Genomic DNA, 23,815 nt, shown 5'->3' on the forward strand with positions numbered 1-23,815 from the left:
TTTTAAATGCTATTTGAACATAAGAAGCAACATCTATGGGACTATTCATGTAAGATTTTGTTGCTGATTTGAAATATGTTATTTAAATGTGAGTTCGACAAGTAGTTTTTGAGATTTCAGAATTCCCCTATTCACATAGATAGGACTTGGTCTTAGATTGCCGAAATAGATGCCCGGAGACGTTGAGAATATGGCCGCCGAGTGAACAGACTTTCCTTGAAAGGGGCTTTGGTAAAATATTCATCCTGTTATCAGATAATACTGGAAAAAATGTAAAAAGAAATGGGAATTCATTGGTCTGAAAGTGTGGGAACCCTGTAGATAAACTTGTTAATTTTACATATCGACTAGTGAGTTGTTTAGCAAATAGTTGACCGTCATCAGCATCATCACACTTCCATGTTTTATGGTTTATTAAAGGAACATGAACCCTTATCTCTCTTAAGTTGTGGTCACATTTACCATTGTTTAGCAAATTTTCTGAGGCAAAATCCAGACATTTCATTTGGTATTCATGCATCTGGAATTTAATATGAGGGTGAAAGATTTTAATACACAGATTTGGCAACAGATTTAAGTTGCTGCATCGGCCCACCTGAAAGCTACGGAAGAGGATTAGGGCCAAGCAATAATAATAAAAAAACCCATCTCGAGATTAAAGTTGTTAAATTTTTAGAAAAAAACTCGTTAAATTTCGAGAAAAAAACTCATTAAATTACGAGAAAAAAACTCATTAAATTTCGAGAAAAAAGTCGAGATAAAATGTTCAGAATGAATTCATGAAATTAACGACTTTTTTTCTCGTTATTTAACGACTTTTTTCTCATAATTTAATGACTTTATTCTCAACATTTTATCTAGACTTTTTTCTCTAAATTTAACGACTTTTTTCTCGTAATTTAACGAGTTTATTCTCAACATTTTATCTCGACTTTTTTCTTGAAATTGAATGACTTTTTTCTCATAATTTAATGAGTTTATTCTCAACATTTTATCTCAACCTTTTTTTCAAAATTTAATGAGTTTTTTCTCGTAATTTAACAAGTTTATTCTCAACATTTTATTTCGACTTTTTTCTCGAAATTTAACAACTTTCATCTCGAGATGGTTTTATTTTTTATTATTGCTTGGCGCTAATCTTCCGTAGAAAGCAGCTTGGTTTGAAAGTGACTTCTTTGTGAGCTGTGCTTCATTATTATTGGCAATGAACAATGGAAATTTTTGTCAGTGAAATTTCACAGAAATGTTGCTTATGTCACCGCAACCTAAGACTAGAATAATTGTAAAATCATAGAATTAACATGGCAGTTCATCAGCCAGAAACTGTGGGAATCCTGCAGATAAACTAGTTGACTTTACAAATTGACTAGTCAGTTAAAGGGTTAGTTCACCCAAAAATGAAATTTTTGTAGTACTCAACCTCATGTTGTTCCAAACCCGTAAGACCTTTGTTCATATTCGGAACACAAATTAAGATATTTTTGATGAAATCTAAGAGTTTTTTTATCCCCAATAGAAAGCAACGTAATTACCGGAAGCGCTGAACTGCGTTCGCTGTGTCAACTGCGTACGAGTCAGACAGGGTAATTTGTTCGATAATAAGTTATTTTTGTTTTGTTTTTGCACACAAAAAGTATTCTCGTCACTTCATAACATTAAGGTTAAACCACTGTAGTCACGTTGACTATTTTAATGATGTCTTTAGTACTTTTCTGGACCTTGAATGTGGTAATTACGTTGCATTCTATTGGGGATAAAATAAAAAAAAACTCTTGGATTTCATCAAAAATATCTTAATTTGTGTTCCAAAGATGAACAAAGGTCTTAGAGGTTTGGAACAACATGAAGGTGAGTACTTAATAACAGAAATTTCATTTTTGGGTGGACTAACCCTTTAAGAACAGCTAACTAGTCTGTCATAATCAACATTATTACACTTCCAGGTTCTATGTTATTTTAAGGGAACGTGAACTGTAATCTCTCAAATTCAACACCATTCCGTTGTTACCTTTCAGGCACAGGTATTTTCTTTCAGAAAATATTGGCCTAGTTTTTATTGTGATTGTGAAATCTTGGCTCTATCTGGATAATGAGCCTTGATAGAGGGTGACTGGGATACAATAGCGCTCTTTTGCTTTTTACGAAAGGCATTTCTCCTGTTCTTGGGTTAATACGTATTGCCTGCAGTGTGGGGATTGTTTATGCTGGAAGAGGTGAACACAAAGTCTGTTGTGTGTGAGCTACCAGCATGCTATTGTGCATTAAGGTTAGTGTTGCGGGACGCAGACATCATGGCAGGTAATATACCGCTGCTATAACCACGGCAACTGCTTGCACAGCAGCCCCGCGTTCGGTTTTTCATTTCATTTAGTACATTTCCTACTCTCTCCACTCTGTATTTCTAGGTTCACTCCAGAAATTCATAGTTCTCTGTCATTTCAATTTTTGCCAGTATTCATTCATTCATTCCTCTCTCCCGGCTTCTCTGTCAGTTCTCTGCAGGATGGAGCTTCAGTGAAGAAGAAAGTCATTGTTTTTGGCAGAGCTCTCCAAACATTAAACACTTCACAGAAACCCTAGTTAAGAAAAAGGGACTACACACTCTCTCTCACTCGAATGTTTCTTTTTACTTCCAAACCACCTTCATCTCTTTGTAGTCTTTCATTGTCCGCCTGTTGCTTCTTTGTTGTAGAGCTCTGAATGAAATTTTGTTGTAAGTCTCTAATGTTTTCCCAGAATCCTTTTAACATGTTACAGCACAGGATCCAAGCACCTGTTGCACCTCTCCTTCGATTCATAGCTTTTGCCTCTCCAATGGCTCAGTTGCAGCAAGAGGCCCAGATATACGAGCCATTAGGAGGTGTGTCACATAGAGAAATTGGTCTGCCGAGATGTAATGTGCATTGTTCTCTGTTCTCAGATGTCGTGTTTGAGTTATATACACTTCTCTGCCTAAGCTTCCCATCATTCATAGAGCTCCGGGCTGTAAAGCAGCCACTGGCCATAATGGTCCAGCACTATCAGTCCAACTCTCACTCTCCATTCCAGGCTACCCAACACCTTTCATTACTTTCTTTATTCTTTCTTTTTATCTTGGCAGCGATCTCTGATTTAGAGTACCACCTAGGTTAGAGACAGTATGGCTGACTCTCTGTGGTCTCTCTGTCTGTGTTTGCTTTAAGGCTACAGTTCTTTTGCGCCCCTCTACCTCCGCTCTTACTCTCTCTCCGTCTGTCCTTCTTCATTCTTCACGATCAGATGACTGGCTGCTCACTGTCAGCTCTCGTGTTCTCTGAGATGAAAATGCTCCTCTCGCAGTCATTTATGGAGTAAATACTCCAGAAACCAATACATGATTATTACTGTTGCATGGATAGTGACGCTGCATATCCAATTCGGTATGTCATACCGCTCTATTCCGCTGTAATTTAACCACACGTTTCTTGAACAGGCATTAGGAATCAGCCATTTACGTAATGCGGTGAGCATAGGCACCTAGCATAATGGAACAAGGAACATGGTGGATGGGCTTACCTCATTTTTTACTGTTGGGGAGGATTACAGTCTATATTTGACTCTTAGGTTTTAAAGTGCATGAGCATATGGTGATGGAGTAATTGGTCACTGGGGAATGTGCTGTAAGTGCCTGACTCATAATGGAAATCCCACCAGAACTTTAATCAGGAAAAGTGAAGCTGGTGAATTCTGGGAAATGTAGTGCTGGCTGATGGTCTGTCTACACCGATATATATGAACATTTCTTGCACATTATTATAATATTAAAGGTTATAATTAACCACAGAGCCAATTATTAAATTCAGTTGCTATTTATTTTTATGTATAAAAATCAACACTCAAAAAAAAAGAAGAAAAAAAAAAAAAGTAAAATTGCACATAAGGCAGGTTTTCAATTAACTTCTAAATCTAATTATAAAATTAATTTTTTTATTATTTTTTCTACTCCAGTTCATTTTTGAAATATAATAATTTACACAGTTACTGTCATAACTTGTTTACATGACAAATGTATTTAAACATATATTAAATAAGACATTACTAACAGGTACAGTACATATAATGAATATGTAAGTTATAATACAGTGTGTATATTTAGTGAAATGCTCCTCTCTAGAGTTAAAGGAACACTCCACTTTTTTTGAAAATAGGCTCATTTTCCAACTCCCCTAGAGTTAAACAGTTGAGTTTTACCGTTTTCGAATCCATTCAGCCGATCTCCGGTTCTGGCGGTACCACTTTTAGCATAGCTTAGCATAGTTCATTGAATCTGATTAGACCGTTAGCATCACGTTTAAAAATGACCAAAGAGTTTTGATATTTTTCCTATTTAAAACTTGACTCTTCTGTAGTTAAATCGTGTACTAAGACCGACGGAAAATAAAAGTTGCGATTTTCTAGGCTGATATGGCTAGGAACTATACTCTCATTCAGGCGTAATAATCAAGGAACTTTGCTGCCGTTCCATGGCTGCAGCAGTGCAATGATATTACGCAGCGCCCGTGAGCCCCTGCTTGCACAGGGAACGTGCCTTGCAACCATGGAGACGTTTGTGAGAGATGCTGCGTAATATCATTGCACTGCTGCAGCCATGATACGGCAGCAAAGTTCCTTGATTATTACGCCTGAATGAGAGTATAGTTCCTGGACATATCAGCCTAGAAAATCGCAACTTTTCATTTTCTGTCGGTCTTAGTACACGATTTAACTACAGAAGAGTCAAGTTTTAAATAGGAAAAATATCAAAACTCTTTGGTCATTTTTAAGCGCGATGTTAACGGTCTAATCAGATTCAATGAACTATGCTAAGCTATGCTAAAAGTGGTACCGCCAGAACCGGAGATCGGCTGAATGGATTCGAAAATGGTAAAACTCAACTGTTTAACTCTAGGGGAGTTGGAAAATGAGCCTATTTTCAAAAAAAGTGGAGTGTTCCTTTAATTTCTCTATACACTATGACTTGCCTGAGGTAAATGTAATGCTATGTAAGATATTATTCTCAAGCTGGTTTAATGTTCCGCAGTTGAAACACTGGTTGAGAGATTATGCGGAAACATATCTATGTTTAGATCATCTGTTCTTCTTCTGCACTTTTTTCTGTTATGGTGGTTAGCAAACAGCCTTGTATTGCCACACACGCCCCCTTCTGGATTGGAGTGTGGGTCGCCTTTGACTGACTGTATTTGGCGTATGACTGAACCGTGACGGTTCGGTAAGATTACATGTATCATTACACCCCTCCCAAAAAAAAAAAAAAATATATATATATATATATATATATATATATACACACACACTCCATTACTCCAGTCTTCAGTGTCACATGATCTTTCAGAAATCATACTTGTATGCTGATTTGGTGCTCAAGAAATTTTTTTATTATCATCACCACAGTTAAAAACAGTTGTGCTGCCTAATATTTTTGTGGAAACGATGGCATATATATGTAAGATTATTTGATGTTTATAAAGTTAAAACAAACAGCATTTATTTGAAATAGAAATCTTTTTTAACATTTATAAATATCAATTTAGTGCATTCTTGCTGGATGAAATTAATAATTTCTTCCTAAAAAAAACTTACTGTCCCCAAACTTTTGAACTATACATATATATCAGGGCCAAGAGATCAGAAAGATTCAGACTTGTAGTCTTTATTTAGTCATTTTGAACTCTTTGCCCTCATAATTAATCAATGTACAGTTTGTAAAAGAACCTCCACCTATTTTCTTCTGATGAACATTACAGGGTAGAGTGTTTTACGTGCATCAGTTTGGGAGTGTTGTCTGTTCAAACCAGTATCTGATACAGGCTTCATTTAAAGGGTCATGTGAACAACCTCACAGAAAAATCCGATTTGAGCAGAAAATCAGATTTGGTTCACATTTAGCTGCGGTGAGAATGTCATAGTCAACCGTAACTATTTTGTTAGTGGGTATAATGGATAGTGGAACTATGCTTACAGTACCTCACAAGATTTTATTTACATATTTCTTCAGTTTCTCAACTTAATCGTCTCAAGTTAAAGTATATCTATGAACTGGGTGAGCTTTGGCACTCATGTGACTTGAGCATGCTATCTAGTGCATCATCCTCAAGTCAAACCAATCCCATCACAGAGCACTCATGCACTTTATCTGACCTTCACCCTTGATGAGTTTCACAAGGTCAGGATGTCATATATAATTATACTGTTTGTGTGTTAGCTACTTCACTGAGCTACAACTACAACACGTATCTCATTTGTTTCTGTTCGAAGAAAGTTTTAGTTTGTTGTACAATCACAAGATAATCTCTGTCTGTCTCTGTCAACAGTTTATTATTGTCAGGCCTGAGGGGATATTGTCCCTCACAAGATGTCACAGGACTTCAATAATGTGGCGTAATAAAGTGTTGAGCCTAGATAGGGAATGTTTCTTGGAAATGGTGTAATGTGAAGGATTTTGAGTGTAGAATGAGGAAGGACATACTCTTGTCCAGCCTCACTAACATTCACGTCTCTATCTCTGGCCCACTTATAATGTGAGATTGTCACAGCTACAGTTGTGTTGTGATGTCATGACAACAGCGTGCTGTAATGGCTGGATAGTGTAGGGCAAAGCTTGGAGTAAGGGCTCTTGTAATCATCTGTTCCTTTACTAGCGGAACATCTCACACCCAGATTTCAACACGATTTAAACCTCTCAGGAACGTTTGGGAGGGACCTACTGGAACATTTGCCATTGAACTCACTTGAGATCATGATAGGTGGAGTTTATCTTTTTCAGTGTGTTCATGGTTTTTCTGTCTGCAAATGCCAAGAGCATAGTTTAAATGAATATGCAAATTAATCTATAAAATTTGCATAGTGTTCTGTTGCTCTTTTTTTTCTAGTGCCTACTTAAATGATGGGCAGTGTTACGCTGCTCAGCAAAATTACTGACAAATATGTTAGTTTGCAGAGGGTTTGATTTTCATCAACGATAACAAAGATGAGATGAATATATATATATATATATATATTTTATATGTTGTATTTGGTTAATCTTGATTAAACCCAAATGTTGGATACATGCAATAAATTAATAAATGTTTCTACTTAGATTATAAATAAACTAAAGCCATGCCATTTCAGAGGAAAATAGAATAAAATGAATAATAATTATATTTATAATTAATTAATATATTTTATTATTAAAAAGAACTGTAAAAATAATTAAAATGATAAATATTGAAATGTTAACTATTAAAAATAAATTAATAAATAAATTGATAATAAATAATTATAATAATAAATATTGTCAATTTAATATAAAAATTAATTAAAATAAATTTACATTTTCAAGATAAAAAGTAAAAAAAAATGACTAAAATAATAAAATAGAATAAAATGGAATAAAATTAATAATTAGGAATTATTAATTATATTTATAATTAATTAAAATATTTTATTATTAAAAATACTGTAAAAAATAGTTAAAATAATATTTAAATGTTAACAATTATAAATAAATTAATAAATAAATTGATAATAAATAATTATAATAAATAGGTCAATTTAATATAAAAAAATTAATTAAAATAAATTACAATTTTCAAGATAAAAAAGTAAACATTTTTGACTAAAATAATAAAATGGAAAAAATTAATAATTATTAATCATATTTATCATATATTTTATTAAAAATAAATGTAAAAATAATTAAAATAATACATATTTAAATGTTAATAAATAAATTGATAATAATTATCATAATAAATATTGTCAATTTAATATAAAAAAAAATAATTTAATTAAATTTGACTAAATTAAAAAACTGTAAAATAAATAAATAAATAAAATAACACTGATGACAGGATACGTCTTCTTTGGATAGAACCAAGGACGTCCTTCTTTACCGTAGTGAGAAAATCCTACTTGTCAGACAAATAAACAGTGTCGGTGTGAATCAGCGTCCCTTATGGAGACATCACTACTGACAAGGGTAGAGTGCACTACAGAAAGAGCTGCTGAAAAAGAGAGTGAGAACAAGCAAAAGAACACTGACATAGACAAAAAAAAAAGCCTTCTTCATTTTGTTTTCCCCCTCACATATTGCAAGATCTCTTAAATCGTTCCGACACACAAATGCACAAATGTCCTCAGGTGTTTCCGAATGTTGTTTTGACTCGCTAGCAAATGCCATTAGTTGTAATTGCTGACATTGCGGACTCATTTTCAGCATACGCATGAGAGAGCGCATAGCTAAGGCACAGAACAGTGTGCCGCCCGAGGGCTCAGTTTCTCCCGAAGCCTTCGCTTGTTCATTTGCAATCGTTAGTTGAGCCAATCTTTCGTTTGTGAGCAAAAGAGAATGAGAGTACATTTCTCAAATTAAAGAAGCACATTTAATGGCGACGTTGAGCTCAGATTGTGCATTAAGCCGAAATTAAATTAGCTGCACCAGAGTCATTTCTTTTTCATTTGCTTTTAATAGGTAAATGTGCATTCGAGGACTAATATGTGTTTTTGTGGGTGTACATACCCACATATGTGAAGCTATGTATCTAAAGCTCATACCCACTCAAACTCCACTGAGTATTTAGCTAATGTACTGTTTAATAGTGAGTCACCACTAAGTATTTTGGCTGTTATTTGCTCTGATTCAAAATATTCATCCTTCGTATTTTTATCGTGCACTGGGCCATATCATATAACAGTTATTCTGTCCAAGGACACAGCAGCGAGTAAGTGTGTACTTGCGTTTGTTACAGTGAAAGAGGAGTGCATGTCAGACGAAGATGAGAGGAGCAGAGATGCTTTGGTTGAGGAGATGCTCCAGCAAGGAGACACGGCCGTCATCTTCCCCGAGGCTCCAGACGACGAACCGCGTCAGGGCACACCAGAAACCAGTGGACATGATGAAAATGGTAGACATACACGCATTACACACATATCTCTCATGATGAACACTAATACAGATGCAGGAGCAAGTATGTGAAATCCTTGAATAAGCAAATTCAAAATCTCTACTTACTCATTATGTTTAATCAATTTATTTTGGTTCTTATATGTGACCCTAGACCACAAAACCAGTCATAAGTCGCACAGGTGTAGTTGTAGCGATAGCCAACAATACTTTGAATGGGTCAAAATGATTGTTTTTTCTTTTATGCCAAAAATCATTAGGATATTAAGTAAAGATCATGTTCCATGAAGATATTTTGTAAATTTCTTACCATAAATATATCAAAAATTTATTTTGTGAATGCTAAGTACTTAATTTGGACAACTTTAAAGGCGATTTTCTCAATATTTTGAATTTTTTGCACCCTCAGATTCTCAAATAGCTGTATCTCGTGCAATCTCAGCTTTCGTTTTTTTTTTTTTAATTCTGTTTCAAAAAATTGACTTTTGTTGCATCAAATTGTATAACTAATTTATGCAGAAAATCATGTTAAACCTGAGGGTTCACATACTTTTTCCTGCAACTGTATGTACATGTCTTTCAAATCTCACACAGGAAGACACACAATAGCCACTCTTCTTCTTTACCATAGACTACTAATGAGTCTGAAATAATTTTTTTTACACCTGCAACACCTGTGCAAATCTCTCATACCTGAGCTACTTTCTCACGTCCCTGTTGCTGTGTTTGTGTGAGAGAGAACGTTTCACCTGACCGGAGGGAGAAGTTTAATAGGTTACCTGTTAACAGGTAATATGTTACCTGTGTGAGAGCTAGACAGAGACCCATCCAGGTGTTTTCTGCTCATTTTTCCATTTGACATTTAAAAATTTTGACCAAGATTTGTTAAAACTATAAAAGTCATTCCTTAAATTTAATCATTTGGTTTGAGAAATATGACTAAGGTGAATCTGAATTTCTAATGTCATTGCAATTAAACACATAATAATGTTTTAATGAATGACACTGCATGAGTTTAATTTACCAGAATGCCCTGCACTGAAATGACAAAGATGTGTCATTCGTGGCTTTATTATTTTGTTGAAATGTACTGTCAAATCTTCTCTGGCATGTTATTCACATTCCTTTTATAAGGCTTCATCAGCATATTGTATTTTTTTTTTTCTTTTTTTTCCCATTGTTCATCCATGTAATTATTTGCCTTGTTGCCGTGGTATTCTTTGATTACCCAGCTGCCAATCCTTGTTCTTTTCATTTTGGCTGCTGTACTTTAACTCCTCATGCTGGAGATAGTTCAGGATGGGGAAGTGTCACACATTAAAGATCCTCCCTAACTCTCATTTTCTCATTCATCAGTGCATTGATCCATGTACATATGCAAACACATACACAAACTGCACAGATAAATTATCTATGCCAAAATCCATGCAACTGGATTCCTTTTTATTACGTTAGTTTACTTGCACATCTCTTCAGACATATTTGAAAAACATAATAAATAATTGAATGTAAATTTGCAGCTACTGATAGATAACAGATTTTTCCCATGTTTCAAATGTATAATTTTGAAGAGGAAAAAAGAAAGAAAGATAAAACTCTTCTCATTTGTAATATGCTCTCTTTTTGCCTCTCTTACTCTCAGGCACGCCAGACTCATTTTCTCAGCTTCTCACCTGTCCGTATTGCTCTCGTGGCTACAAGCGTTACACCTCACTGAAGGAGCACATTAAATACAGACACGAGAAGAGCGAGGACAACTTCAGCTGCTCTCTCTGCAGCTACACCTTTGCCTACCGAACACAGCTGGACAGACACATGACCGCACACAAAGCTGGCCGAGAACAGGTATTCTGTCCTTAATCTTTAATGTTTGTGATCAGTGTGATTTAATGACATATTTTGGTTTGCTCTGTTAAATCTAAAGTGTCCAAAGTGCTTTCCAGGGGCCAACCGGGGGGGAAAAGGTTACAATTGTAGACTATTGTGTATTGTTGTAAGAGCCAAAGATTGAAAACCTGACTGAAAATGGTTGAATGTAACATATGGATCATTCACAAGACTTATATAACTCATGCAAGACCTATAAAGTACTAAAAACTGTAAAATGTAAAAATTAATGTTTATTAAACAATTCAGTCATATATATATTTCATATAAAGGGCATATGGTTAATGCAGTGGTTCTCAACTCCAGTCCTCGGGACCCACTGCTCTGCACATTTTGTATGTCTCTCCTATCTGACACACTCAATTCAGTTCATGCAGACTCTCCTAATGAGCTGATGATCTAAATCAGGTGTGTTAAATAAGGGATACATACAAAATGTGCAGAGCAGTGGGTCCCGAGGACTGGAGTTGAGAAACACTGGGTTAATGGTTAAAATAATATGGTATTTTACACTTACAGATAAATGACAGCTGTATTGTTCATCCAAGTATAACGCATTCTCTCTTACGTTCTTTAGCGGCATGTTACTCAGTCAGGTGGAGGAGGGAATCGAAAGTTTAAATGCACTGAATGTGGCAAAGCCTTCAAGTACAAACACCACCTGAAAGAACACCTGCGCATCCACAGTGGTGAGGACTGCCTAAAATTTGCTAGAGTAGTATATGTTGCCGCATCTCTCTGCGTGTGTTTGCAAGCATGCATATGTGTGTGCAATCATTCACTTCTTTGTACAAATTTGTAGGGCAATTCAGCATTCATGTACTTCAAAGTACTTTCAGTACTTACAATCAAAGGCTTCCTAAGAGAGTTTGTCCTTTAAACATTGCACACTGTTTTTATAGCCTTTACTGTTTGATCAAAAAAAAGCTTTTTCTGTGTTGTAATATTTTCGTTTTAGGACCACCAAAGAAGTGTCCATTCTTTCCATAATCACAAATCTGAAACATATGGAAGTGTCCTCAAAAGTAAAAGCAATCGAGTTGAAGACCTTGTTATTTGTGAAGTGTCACTTGTTTCATTTCTTTATTTTGTGTGTTGTGTAGGAGAAAAGCCTTATGAATGCTCCAACTGCAAGAAGCGTTTCTCTCATTCTGGCTCCTACAGTTCCCACATCAGCAGTAAGAAGTGCATTGGCCTCATCTCAGTAAACGGGCGGCCACGACCTTCTCCCGCCACTGGGGCTGCCAAGACCCCGCAGTGCTCTTCCCCATCCCTGCCAACCTCTTCCCCTACAGCACGTGTCCAAGTCAGAGACAAACTGGACAACAGCAAACCCCTTCAGGAGCAGCTTCCCTTGACGCAGATCAAGTCCGAGCCACTGGACTATGAGTACAAGCCCGTGGTGGTGGCCCCATCTGCTAGAGGCGTAAATGGCATCTTCCAGGGTGGGGCGGCAGCCCCTCTCCAGGGTGCCGTACAGGCTGTTGTGCTCCCAACAGTGGGTCTGGTATCCCCAATCAGCATCAACCTGGGGGACTTACAGAATATGCTGAAGGTGGCAGTGGATGGCAATGTCATCAGGCAAGTGCTGGAAAGCACGCAAGCTAAGGGGCTGCAAGCAGGGACGGGAATCATTGGAGCAGGAGGGGTGGGAATTGCTCAAGCACCCCAGCAAGTCATCCAGGCCATTAGTCTTCCCATCTTGGATCAGGATGGCAGTGCTAAGATCATCATCAACTACAGTCTAGACCCGTCACAGGCCCAAGCAGTCCTTCAAAGTCCGAAGAAGGAAACTTTGGGGTTGAACACGGAGGTCTGCAAGGCTCAGAAGCTACCAGAGGACCTTACTGTCAAGACAAATAGGGACAAAACCACCATCACTGTGGATGAAAAAAGTATGTTACACAATGACACAACACTTAAGCACTGTGGTAAAGATGGACATAGGGTAAATGGGAAAAATCTTGACGGGAAGTTGGACTTGGAGGAAGGACTGTGTCCTGGTAAGCCTCCTCTGAAGAACCTTCTCTCCTTACTTAAGGCTTACTTTGCTTTAAACAACGAGCCCACCAAGGAGGAGCTGGCAAAGATATCAGAGTCTGTCAGTCTTCCAGCTGAGGTGGTAAAGAAGTGGTTTGAGAAGATGCAGCTGGGACAGATCTCCATAGACCCCTCCTCACCTCCGGCTGAAGATGAGCAGACAACCCCTGGGGATTTGGATGGTACTAGAGATGGATCACCCAGAACAGAGCCGGATGATCAAATGAACTCAGAGGAGCAAGGGGAGAGGGAATGCTGTAGCCCAGTAGAGGGCGTAGCAGCTGGGGTGAATGGGATCGAGAGTGTCCCTACATCCCCTTCACCACTAAACCTATCGGCCGATGGTCCTGTCCCAGCCAGGACTCTTGAGGAAGGCGAAGGACCTCTCGATCTGTCGCTACCAAAATCCGCTGCTACAGCTGCTGTGGCTAGCGGTCACGTTAACACTGTTTACTCGGCTCAAGAGGAGCCGCTGAATTTGACTTGCACAAAGAAGGAACTGCTCAGCAATGCAAGCACCAATGCTGCCATATATGCCAGCCAACCAAGTGCCAATCCCATAAACATTGTGACCACTCAACTGCCCACCCTAGTGGCTATCACTGACCAGGGACAAGCACAATGTCTACGTGCACTTACCACCACTAAACAGACCATCCTGATCCCGCAGCTGACGTACAGTTACACCACTACATCCTCCAGCCCAGCAGGGGCCGACACACCACAGAAGAACGTTATACACGTCAATGGCATTAAGGTGAGGACCCCACATTCACTGCTTGTTAGTTTAAGGCTGCGTCCGAAAACCTAGGTAGCTGTCTTGCTGCCTCGCTGTCTTATAAGAGAATGACTTGTACGGCAGCATTTGTGCATGAAGGTACCTCACGAAACTCATTTCGGACAGACTTCTGAGGCAGTGTAACAGTTTAATGATCTACAGCAATATAGCGCGAGCTTTGGTGAGAACTAAACAAATATTTAATTATTACAGTAGTAATTTCTCGATAGAAATGATATCAAAATTGAAATATGTTGGTCAAAATCGTACATTTATACACAAACTTAGCAGCAATTGGAACTTTCGGACGCCATCTTTATTTTTCTAGCTCAACTGTCACAAAATGGAAAGCACAGGATTGTGGGATATCAAAGGCAGCTAAGGATACATCTATGCTTCCTTCAAAAATCGATCAGATGAAGGTATCTCATGAGGCAGGAAGTGAAGCTAACATTGAATTCAGACATGCCTTGATGCCTTACTACCTTGAAATGTGTCCTCAGAAGGCAGCATTTTTAGACGCAGCCTAAGAGTCCACAGTGGTAGTTCTGAACTAACATTCAAGTGTATACATAACATATATGTATATGTGCCCACAAATGTACGATGATCTGCTTTTTCTCTTGATGTAGGAGGAGAAACAGGAGATGGGTTCAGAGGTCAACTCAACATTGGAAGAACAGACAGACTCAGACTCAGGGCCGACGAGGAAGAAGATGAAAAGGACAGAGAGTGGGCTGTTCGCCTGTGACCTGTGTGACAAAATCTTCCAGAAGAGCAGCTCACTGCTCCGCCATAAATACGAACACACAGGTGGGATTCTCACACACCTATATCACAAAAGGGGAAAAATGTAGACATATAGAAAGCAGTTAAACCTGTTTTTAGAAGATCGTTCATAGGCAAATGGCTGGGCATTCACAGAAATATGATTTGAAGTGATATTGAAGGGGAAATCATGACAGAATACATTGTATTGCAGTAATTTTACCTATTACACAGGGAGCAGAACTGAATTTTAAGTTCCAACCGCTGTTAAATTACACGTGCTGGAGGGTGCGGTGACTTATTTTCCCTCATCCGCTGGCCAAATACATTACCTTCTCACACCGAACCCAGGCTGTTGCATCAGTTCTCTGTTAGTAATTTACACTCCTCCTCCCTCTTTTGCTCTAAAAACATGAGAAGTTAGCAAAGCCAAGAGCCGGTCACCTCTCACTGTTATGATACCTGGCCAAAAAGCAAACAGCCCTCATCCAAATGACATCACAGCGCCTTGAACCACAAGTTGTGCTGTCTTTTCTCTCTCTCGTTCGATTTTTCGTCTGAAGCCACAGTTTATAAACTTCCAGGCCTTGGTGGAACTGGCCTGTCTTGTGCACCACATCTTGTTTTGATTCATTGTTTGGTCTTATTGTCCATGGCTACATAACAACATGTAATGCAATTCTTAATGCCTTAAAGATCCAGGGTTGAAGGTTGAAGGGTGTGGGTGGATTTTCTAGCGCTGCATGTGGAGATTACAAGATTTTTTTTTTTTTTTTGCAGCTGGGACCCTTTATAAGTTGAACTGTGTAACAGTGGTTTTTAAAGCATGCATATAATTGATGAAAATGAGTCAATTTAATATGTTCTACTGTTGCATAACAGTGTCAATCAGCTGAAAAACATTTATCGTAAATTTTTACCATGTCTCTCTATGTATATTCTAGAAGTACTCCAAGATAAATACTAATAGAGTGCAACTTCTTCTCCTGCAGGAAAGAGGCCTCATGAATGCGGGATCTGCAGCAAGGCCTTCAAACACAAACACCACCTAATAGAGCACCTGCGCCTGCACTCCGGAGAAAAGCCGTACCAGTGCGACAAGTGCGGCAAACGCTTCTCTCACTCCGGCTCCTACTCGCAACACATGAACCACCGATACTCCTACTGTAAGAAAGAGGCTCAAGGTCAAGGGCTAGGCCAAGGAGTCGAGGAAGAGGACAACCACGGCGAGGAGCAGCCTCGAACAGGAAGCGCGGCGGCCTCGCCCCCCTCCCAACTGGACTCAGACGAACGGGGGAGTAGTACCAGAGAGGATGAGAGTGAGGAGGAGGATGAAATAGGCTCTGGGAGCTTAGTGGATGAGGATGAGATTCAGGTGGTCAAGATTGGAGAGGAGGGAGATGAAGACGACCAGGGAGCAGATGAAGAACAGGAAGGGGAAGGAGAGAGGATGGAGGGAGCGGAACGAGAAGATGGCGACGAGGAAGGTGAGAGCGAGGAAAATGACGGACAGACGCTGAAAGTTGTAGTGATGCAGGATGAATGTGAGGAGGAAGAAAATGGGGAAGATGAGCGAACGGAGGAGGAACCAATGGACACAGGGGCCCTTGAACACATGAAGGACACAACAGAAGGAGACGAGGAAAGAGAGAACAATAAAAAAAACAGTGAAAATGAAGAAAACACAGCCGCTATGAATGGAGGTGTGAAATGAAGAGAAGCCACAACTGTGTTTTTAAAACCCTTATTCCTTATGAAGTTGTTTTACAAAATTACTAATTTGAAGGAACAAAAAAGACGTTTTCTCTTTGCAGATGTTTCTCTCTCTTCCTGAGAACTGACTTTGTAAAGACGAGAACGAGGCGAGGAAGAGAGCGTGACTGCTCTTACGCTGCATTTAAACCCACTACTGTGTATAAACCCCCAGGTGTGCCTGATAAATACGAAATAGTTACTTTTTCCACATAAAGACGATTTTCAGTGTTTGAGTATGGTTTGTATAAATGCAAAGTTTAACGAAAAAATGAACAAAAACAAAAAAGAAAATGACACATATACGGACTGAAAGCTATACACGTTTTGGCTAATAATGTTTTATTACTAAAACGCCTTGGGTCAATTTCTTTTATCAGTATTACTAATTTTTGTCACTCTCGGTTTACCCTGAAAAGCTGTACAGTTGGGAGAGAGAGATTTCTATACGTTTTTATTGCCAATGAACAAAACTCTGTATTTTCTTGCATTTGAAGGAAAAAGTATCCTGTGCACTACCATATTCCCAGTTTACCTATGGAACACCTATGTGGGCCTTGTGTTGTTTAATGTCTACCTTCCAGTATTAGCGACCCCAGACGTTATTCCCTAAGCCACGCTAGTGCTCGCTAGCACAACATTTGTCCGTCGTCTCATTTCAAGAAGGACACTGAGCCTTAAATGTAAAAAGATTGATGGTGGGAGGGCTTTAATGAATTCCAAAAAAAAAAAAAAAAAGCCAAGACATCAAAGAAAAACCTTAGTAATCCCGGACAGTTGGTTTTAGACTTTTTAGTCATCATCATGTTTCAGGTGATCGCCATAAGTCCCTTCCCCACCCACCATCCACCCTTATGCAAAAACATGCATGTTGGAAGTGCCATTGAACAGTGCTGTGCCGTTGCTGTGACGCCGCCGCCGCTAAGCAGCACACTCGCGTGGGGCTCATGCTGTCTTCGTTTTAGTAGCAAATTTTGGACCCCTGCACCTAAACCACTAGTCCTGACTAAAGGACAAGACTGCCTCTCTCTTTTTTTTTTTGGATCAATCCAGTATAAGAACTACACTGCATCAAGAATTCAGGAAAGACGATCGATGAGCAAAAAGGAGTAAAAAAAAGAATCTCTTTTTTCAGCCTTGAAGTATTTTCCCCGTTTGGTGCACTTGTTTCTCTTGTTATCTTTAGCAGCACGACACTTTTTCTTCAGGTAACAAATGTAGACAGATATGATCAATGAAGAATTCACTTTTAGTGTTTTTCGTTTTTGTTTTTTTCAGTCAGCCTTTTTACCTGTCAGTATTAATTTTTGTCTTGTTTGTATTGAAGTTTTTTTGTTGTTTGTTTCAGTGAACATTGTGTAATTTTTTTTGTTTTGTTTCGTTTTGTTTTCAGTAATGGCAGTATTACCCCTCCCATCCCTCACCAGTATAACTTTACAGTTTTAGTTTTAGAGACCTTTTATATTTATGTGTCTTATTTTTGTATTTTCTTTATGGTTATTTATTACACAATGTAGTGTACAATACTGTAGTTTGTATTAATACAATAATATATTTTAGTATGAAGAATAATTTCAAAGATAAATGAATACAAAGCTGGGGGGGAGAAACTCTAGCATTTCAAAGTGTTTTAAAACAGAAAAAGTATTATTTTCAAATTTTCAAAATGCATTGTTTGAAGAAAAAAAACAAAAACACCCCTAAAGTATATCAGAACTGTTACCTTTTACACGTCACTTTCATGTTACTGTCTCTTACCCCACTATACTTTGAAGCTACTGAACGTCTGAAAACTAATTGTATGCTATACACGCATGAGTCTTTGCTGTTGTATCGAAAGATTGTCCTTCACCATGAAACTGTGCTGCCCTTTTAATGAAGCCAAAACATCATCAATGTGTTGTTTTTTTTATTATTATTTTTGGTTGTGCCAATTTGTAACTCTCTTTGTCTACATCAAGGCAACAAAGTCTTTTATATGTCCGTTTTAACCTTTTTTAGTGGTAGCTTTTTGTTTGAATGTTTGTTTTATTTTGTTTTTTAATGACTCCCCATCTCACAATAAAATACTTCAAGAATTCAACATTTTTCTAGAATATTTCCATTACGAGAGATGTAAATCTTCATTAATTGCAAGCGTTACAGGCATGCATTTCAAAGGGTCAGATGATTTTGAATGAATTTAGTCACATCACGATGGAAATACAGAGACATTCACTGTGAATAAAACCCCATAGCACCAACAGAAAACATTGATTGGGCTCAGGTTTTCCATGCAGGTTTTTGGATGGAGGGCATGAATTATTAATGCAACAAAACATAAATCTATGATCTGACTAAAGTCTGAAAATTATGTGATGCATGCTCAACCCTCTGCTGTATGGAGAATAGACTCGCTTGGTTTGTGTGTGTCAAACTGCCATAAATAATTTTTTTAGAACGGAAGCCAGAATATTCTTGAGCTCCGCGGCACCTGGATGTTTCAGTTTTAATGCAATTGTAGAAGAACGCTCTTCTGAAAAGCTTTATGTATGGTCTTCTGAACATCTATCAGTCGGGACACTCAAAATCAGAGTAGATCTCTCATGACCCTTGTGCCATGACAACTTAGTATTGAACAATCTGGAAAACACACTTAGAATGAAACGAGAGCCCTTTTTCCAGCAGTAGCTGAAAGCTGATGGACAACAGCACAGGAACAAGCCAAGAGTGGAAGCAGAGAACAGAACATCCCCTGGGAAATTTAGTGGATAGAACAATCAAATACAAATAGCCCACATCTGTGCTCAAAACATTACCCTTTACTTAAAAATCACGTTCATTCACCCAAGCGCTGGATTTCATTGCGCATAGGCATGAGGATTAATGCTGCATTCACAAAATCACTAAGAGATCCCCATCGATATTTTACTTGGATTGTTTCAGCACACTTGATTTTAATAAACAGTTTTATAGGTGGAATAAGCACCGTTGAAGTTCAAGCTAAGGCTCTGTAACATATTGCTGGTGGATATTGCATATCATGTAAATCAAATTGAAATTGCTTGCTTTTTTCTGCATTTCCTCTGAAGGCAGAATGGATGATAAACAGTGCTCGGAAGTATGTAAGTTATTTTATGATGATCTTTAGGCCGTCGTCCTACATGAAGTTAAATTTGGCAAAAGAAATCGCAGTCCTAAGTATTAAACTTTGGTGAGTTAATAATCATGCACCATTTTTCCTACAGATACTGAAATTTGGAAGCTCACAAAGTGATCCGTGTGTGTGTATGGACAAAAGTATTGAGAGACCGAACCATAACACCAACAGGGACTGTAATGGCATTGCATTCTAAATATATATAGACATTAATAAGGAGTTGTCCTATAACAGCTTTCTCTCTTCTGGGAAGGCTTTTCACAATATTTTTGAGTGTTTCTGTGAGAATTTTTGGCCATTTATCCAGTAGAGCATTTGTGAGGTCAGGTAATGATGTTGGATGAGAAGGCCTGGCTTACAATCCCTGTTCCAGTTCATCCCAAAGGTGTTCTATATCGGGTTGAGGTCAGGACTCTGTGCGGGCCAGGCAAGTTCTTCCAGACCAAATTCATCCAACCATGTCTTTATGGACCTTGCTTTGTGCACTGGTGCGCAGTTATACTGGAATAGAAAAGGGCCTTCCCCAAACTGTTCCCACAAAGTTGGAAGGATAGCGTTGTCAAAAATGCCTTGGTATGCTGAAAGCATTAAGTGTTCCCTTCACTGGAAGTACACACCATCAGCATTTGGTGACCCTGCTCTGTGACTTTATGTGATCTTCCTCTTCGTGGCTAAGTTGCTGCTGTTACTAAAAGCTTCTGCTTTCCAATAATACCACTTACATTTGATTGGGAATATGTAGCAGGGTTAAAATTTCACAAACTGTCCTATTGCAAAGTTGGCATCCTATAACAGTACCACACTTGAAATCACTGCGCTCTTCAGTACGACAAACTTTTTCACAAATGTTTGTAAATCCAGACTTCATTACTAGGTGGTTTATTTTATACACCTGTGGCAATGGGTATGATTGAAACAACTGTATTCGATGATTGCAATAAGTGTGGGAAAAAAATGTTAAACTGCACAGCTGTTTTCAACATTGATAATAATAAGAAGAAATGTTTCTTAAGCACCAAATGAGCATACTAGAATGATTTCTGAAGAATCATGTGACACTGAAGACTGCGTAATTCCTTGTATAAGCACTTCTCCCTGATAAGAGTGCACACACACATCGGCTGCGTCCGAAAACTGGAAAATGCTGCCTTCTGAGGACACATTTCAAGGTAGTAAGGCATCAAGGCACGTCCGAATCCAATGTTAGCTTCACTTCCTCTCTCATGAGATACCTTCCTCAGATCGATTTTTGAAGGAAGCATAGATGTATCCTTAGCTGCCTTTGATATCCCCCAATCCTGTGCTTTCCATTCTGTGACAGTCGAGCTAGAAAAATAAAGATGGCGTCCGAAAGTTGCATTTGCTGCTCAGTTTGTGTATAAATGTACGATTTTGATCAACATATTTCAATTTTGATATCATTTCTATCGAGAAATTACTACTGTAGTAATTAAACATTTGTTTAGTTCTCACCAAAGCTCGTGCTATATTGCTGTAGATCATTAAACTGTTGCACTGCCTCAGAAGTCTGTACGAAATCAATTACGTGCAATAATAACCAACTGCAGAACCGCAGAACCATACGTCATGACAGTCTGAGGACGACAGCGCCAGACTAACAGCCTGAGGGCGGAAGTGGGCGGAGTAATGAGTCTCAGGTTGGATGTGGGCGGAGTTAGCGACAAACAAGCAAACAATCATGGCGGAAGAAGAGAACATGGTAAAAAGTTTCTTTGTGTTGTGCTTTTAATCGATCACGTTTATGTGTTGTGTATTTATTCGATCGTTAACACTTAACATGACTCAAATATTTTGTAAATGGGCTTCAAAGTCACTTTATCACGTCTTTTGATATTTTACAAATCGTCTCGCATTGCTTGCGCCCAGGTGAAAAAATACTATAATTTATAGTAAATACTATAGTGTTTTTGAACCATACTATAGTACTATAAGTACTTGAATTAATTTATTGTGGTAATTCTATAGTTGCTGTGATAATATAACGGCTATAATAATATAAACAAATTACTTTACCCAATATTGTACTAAGTTTTCTACAATTTTATTGTATATTATACTACAATATACACTACAGTTTACTGTAGTAAAAACTAAAGTATACTATTTATACTATTTATTACAGTTTATCAGTTCACTATAGTGTATTCACTATAGTCAGTATTATAGTATTCTGTAGCATTCATTAGTGTTGTAAATACAGTATGGTTCAAAAACACTATAGTATTTTTTCACCCGGGTGTTTACATATTTATGGTTTGTGATTTTACTTGTTGTTGGTACTGTACTTTATTTAATTGGTTACATTTTACAATACTGATCAGTGTTTTTGTGGATTTTAGAGGCATATTAGTATTGGGAGATGCTCCGCTTTACTTCATTTACAGCGATGCAAAACGTGCTGCAACAATTTCCACTGTCCAGTGCTCTTAAACCGACCAGACGGCACAGGTTGAATGCACAGCTTCAAATTCACTTCAAAAGGATTTGTTCATGGAGGTATGAACGTTTCTTTTGTATTCTGAATTTAAAATGTTGTTTTTGCAATGCAGTAAGTAGTAATTTTGACTTTAGAAGAATGAAACTTGTTTCTTTTATGCAATTTTTATGGTTATATATTTAAGTTTTTCTTTGATTTTGCAATGCAGTAAATTGACAAGCAGTCTCACCCCAGGACAAGAGAAGCTGATCAAAAACAAGGTTAGTTTCATAAGACTTTCATAAACACATAAGCTACTTATACAGATGGTGTGTTGTTATATCTGTCAAAACTTTTCAGGAATAACTTAATAATATTCTATTGTTTTAGAACAGTTGACCGGCTGTGTGGGATCTTCATGTTAATGGTAAGAAAAAAAAAAAGGAAAAGTTAAACGTTTTTAAAAATGTATGAACTTCTTTTTTCATTAGAATGAAAAACATATATGAGGGCTTTTCATACTTTAAATAGTTAACCCTGGGTGATTGTTAGCACCAGGTAAACAGAATCCTGGGTTATCTTGATTCACGTTTCACACTGATCATCATTTACCTGGGGTTAACAATTAATACTGAGTATTCATATGCAGCGTTTCACACTGTACATCACTAAACCCTGGTTAACATCCTTATTTGCAGTGTCAGTGTCACTAATAGGATGAACAAAGCACACAATATGTTTTCATAAATGCTCAGGCATTGCACATCCTCATTACATATAGTCAACTTCACTATTTAAGTTTATCCTGAATGAACATTTCAGACTATAAAAGAATTAAACAGTATTTTCTGCACTGCAATTGTTGCATTTTCTGTCAGCATTTGTTTTTTTTTTCTTTCCAATGCTGAATTTTATATTTATATACAATGCACAGTGTTTCTGTGACTGTCAAAAGCATGTCAATATACAAGCAATATGTGGAGCTTCAGTATATATATATATATATATATATATATATATATATATACTGAACATAACTGATTAATTTCATTGGTGTGATGGTATGATTTACTATTTATTATATATGTTCTTCAATATATAAACATGAGAAAAACAGAATGTCAAAACTTTATTATACATGCTGTGCTGCATCCTGACTACAACACAAAGTATTGTTAAATACACTTTTAACATCTCATCCCATTTGTTTGTACCCTTCTCTCATGAAGGAGCCGTGGATCACAGAAGACTTCTGCGCTGCACAACAACCAAAGGTCTTCAAGGGTTTAGTGGAAGAGCTGTGCTTTCTGATATTGAAAGAGGAAGACCAGGAACAAGCCCTTCTTCAACTTCCACAGGCTGAAACAGATGATGACAGACAACTGGCCAAAGAGCCTTTAGTGTTTTGCTTTCAAATTAAGGATGATATGGCAATTTTTCTTAATGAGTGTCTGGACAAAAACATTTCTTTTTTCAGATTTAATTTGTCATCATGTACCTGCTGTTCATTCTACACTCAATTTGGTTTGATTTTGTATTTATTTTAGAGCAAAGCACAGCTAGTGGCTATATAATGCTTTTGCTCTTACATTTTAGTACATTTTATTAAAATTAAATAAATATCTTTTGTGTTTTGTTTTTGGGTTTGATGGATCTGAATGTACTTAATTCACGCATTCTAGTGTACAACCGTGTAATGCGCATTATATATTATGAAAAACAATGATTCATTCTGAAATGCTTAAGTAAAATATTTTATGACAAATTAATAAATGTTTATCATTTTTAGTGTTTAAGCTTTGTGTTCAATTTATATTCAGTTAATCATTTAAGACATAAAACAAATTTATGAACTTTTAAAATAATTAAAGGTTACAAGGGGGTTTTAATACACACATAGGATATATATATATATATATATATATATATATATATATATATATATATATGTATGTATATATATCGTAACGTGTTTGTGTATATGATTAAGCAATTAACACAATGCGAATCTATCTATATCTATAATTTCAGTTAGATCGTTTTAATACAATATTTCACATTAACATGGTTTTAAACTTTAAAAAGCTCCAAATGGAGCGATGCCTACGGAGA

At 37.3% G+C, this 23,815-nt stretch overlaps 1 protein-coding gene and 1 long non-coding RNA gene across 5 annotated transcripts in view; both read left to right on the plus strand.

Annotated features, from left to right (window-relative positions):
* Positions 1-18,198, plus strand: part of zeb1b (zinc finger E-box binding homeobox 1b) — a 69,751-nt gene extending 51,553 nt beyond the window's left edge. For all 4 annotated transcript variants that reach the window (XM_067370234.1, XM_067370235.1, XM_067370232.1 and 1 more), the window contains exons 3-8: positions 8,748-8,903; positions 10,545-10,747; positions 11,367-11,478; positions 11,893-13,586; positions 14,240-14,420; positions 15,368-18,198. In XM_067370234.1, coding sequence (XP_067226335.1) covers positions 8,748-8,903; positions 10,545-10,747; positions 11,367-11,478; positions 11,893-13,586; positions 14,240-14,420; positions 15,368-16,089 — 3,068 coding nt within the window. In that variant the 3' untranslated portion in view covers positions 16,090-18,198. The remainder of the gene's footprint in view (positions 1-8,747; positions 8,904-10,544; positions 10,748-11,366; positions 11,479-11,892; positions 13,587-14,239; positions 14,421-15,367) is intronic.
* Positions 18,199-21,928: 3,730 nt separating this feature from the next.
* Positions 21,929-23,371, plus strand: LOC137007417 (uncharacterized). The gene is made up of 3 exons (XR_010892617.1): positions 21,929-21,984; positions 22,099-22,130; positions 22,933-23,371. It is a non-coding gene; the product is annotated as an uncharacterized lncRNA (long non-coding RNA).
* Positions 23,372-23,815: the final 444 nt, after the last annotated feature.

Source organism: Chanodichthys erythropterus, chromosome 19 (genome assembly GCF_024489055.1).
Source record: "Chanodichthys erythropterus isolate Z2021 chromosome 19, ASM2448905v1, whole genome shotgun sequence".
NCBI lineage: Eukaryota > Metazoa > Chordata > Actinopteri > Cypriniformes > Xenocyprididae > Chanodichthys > Chanodichthys erythropterus.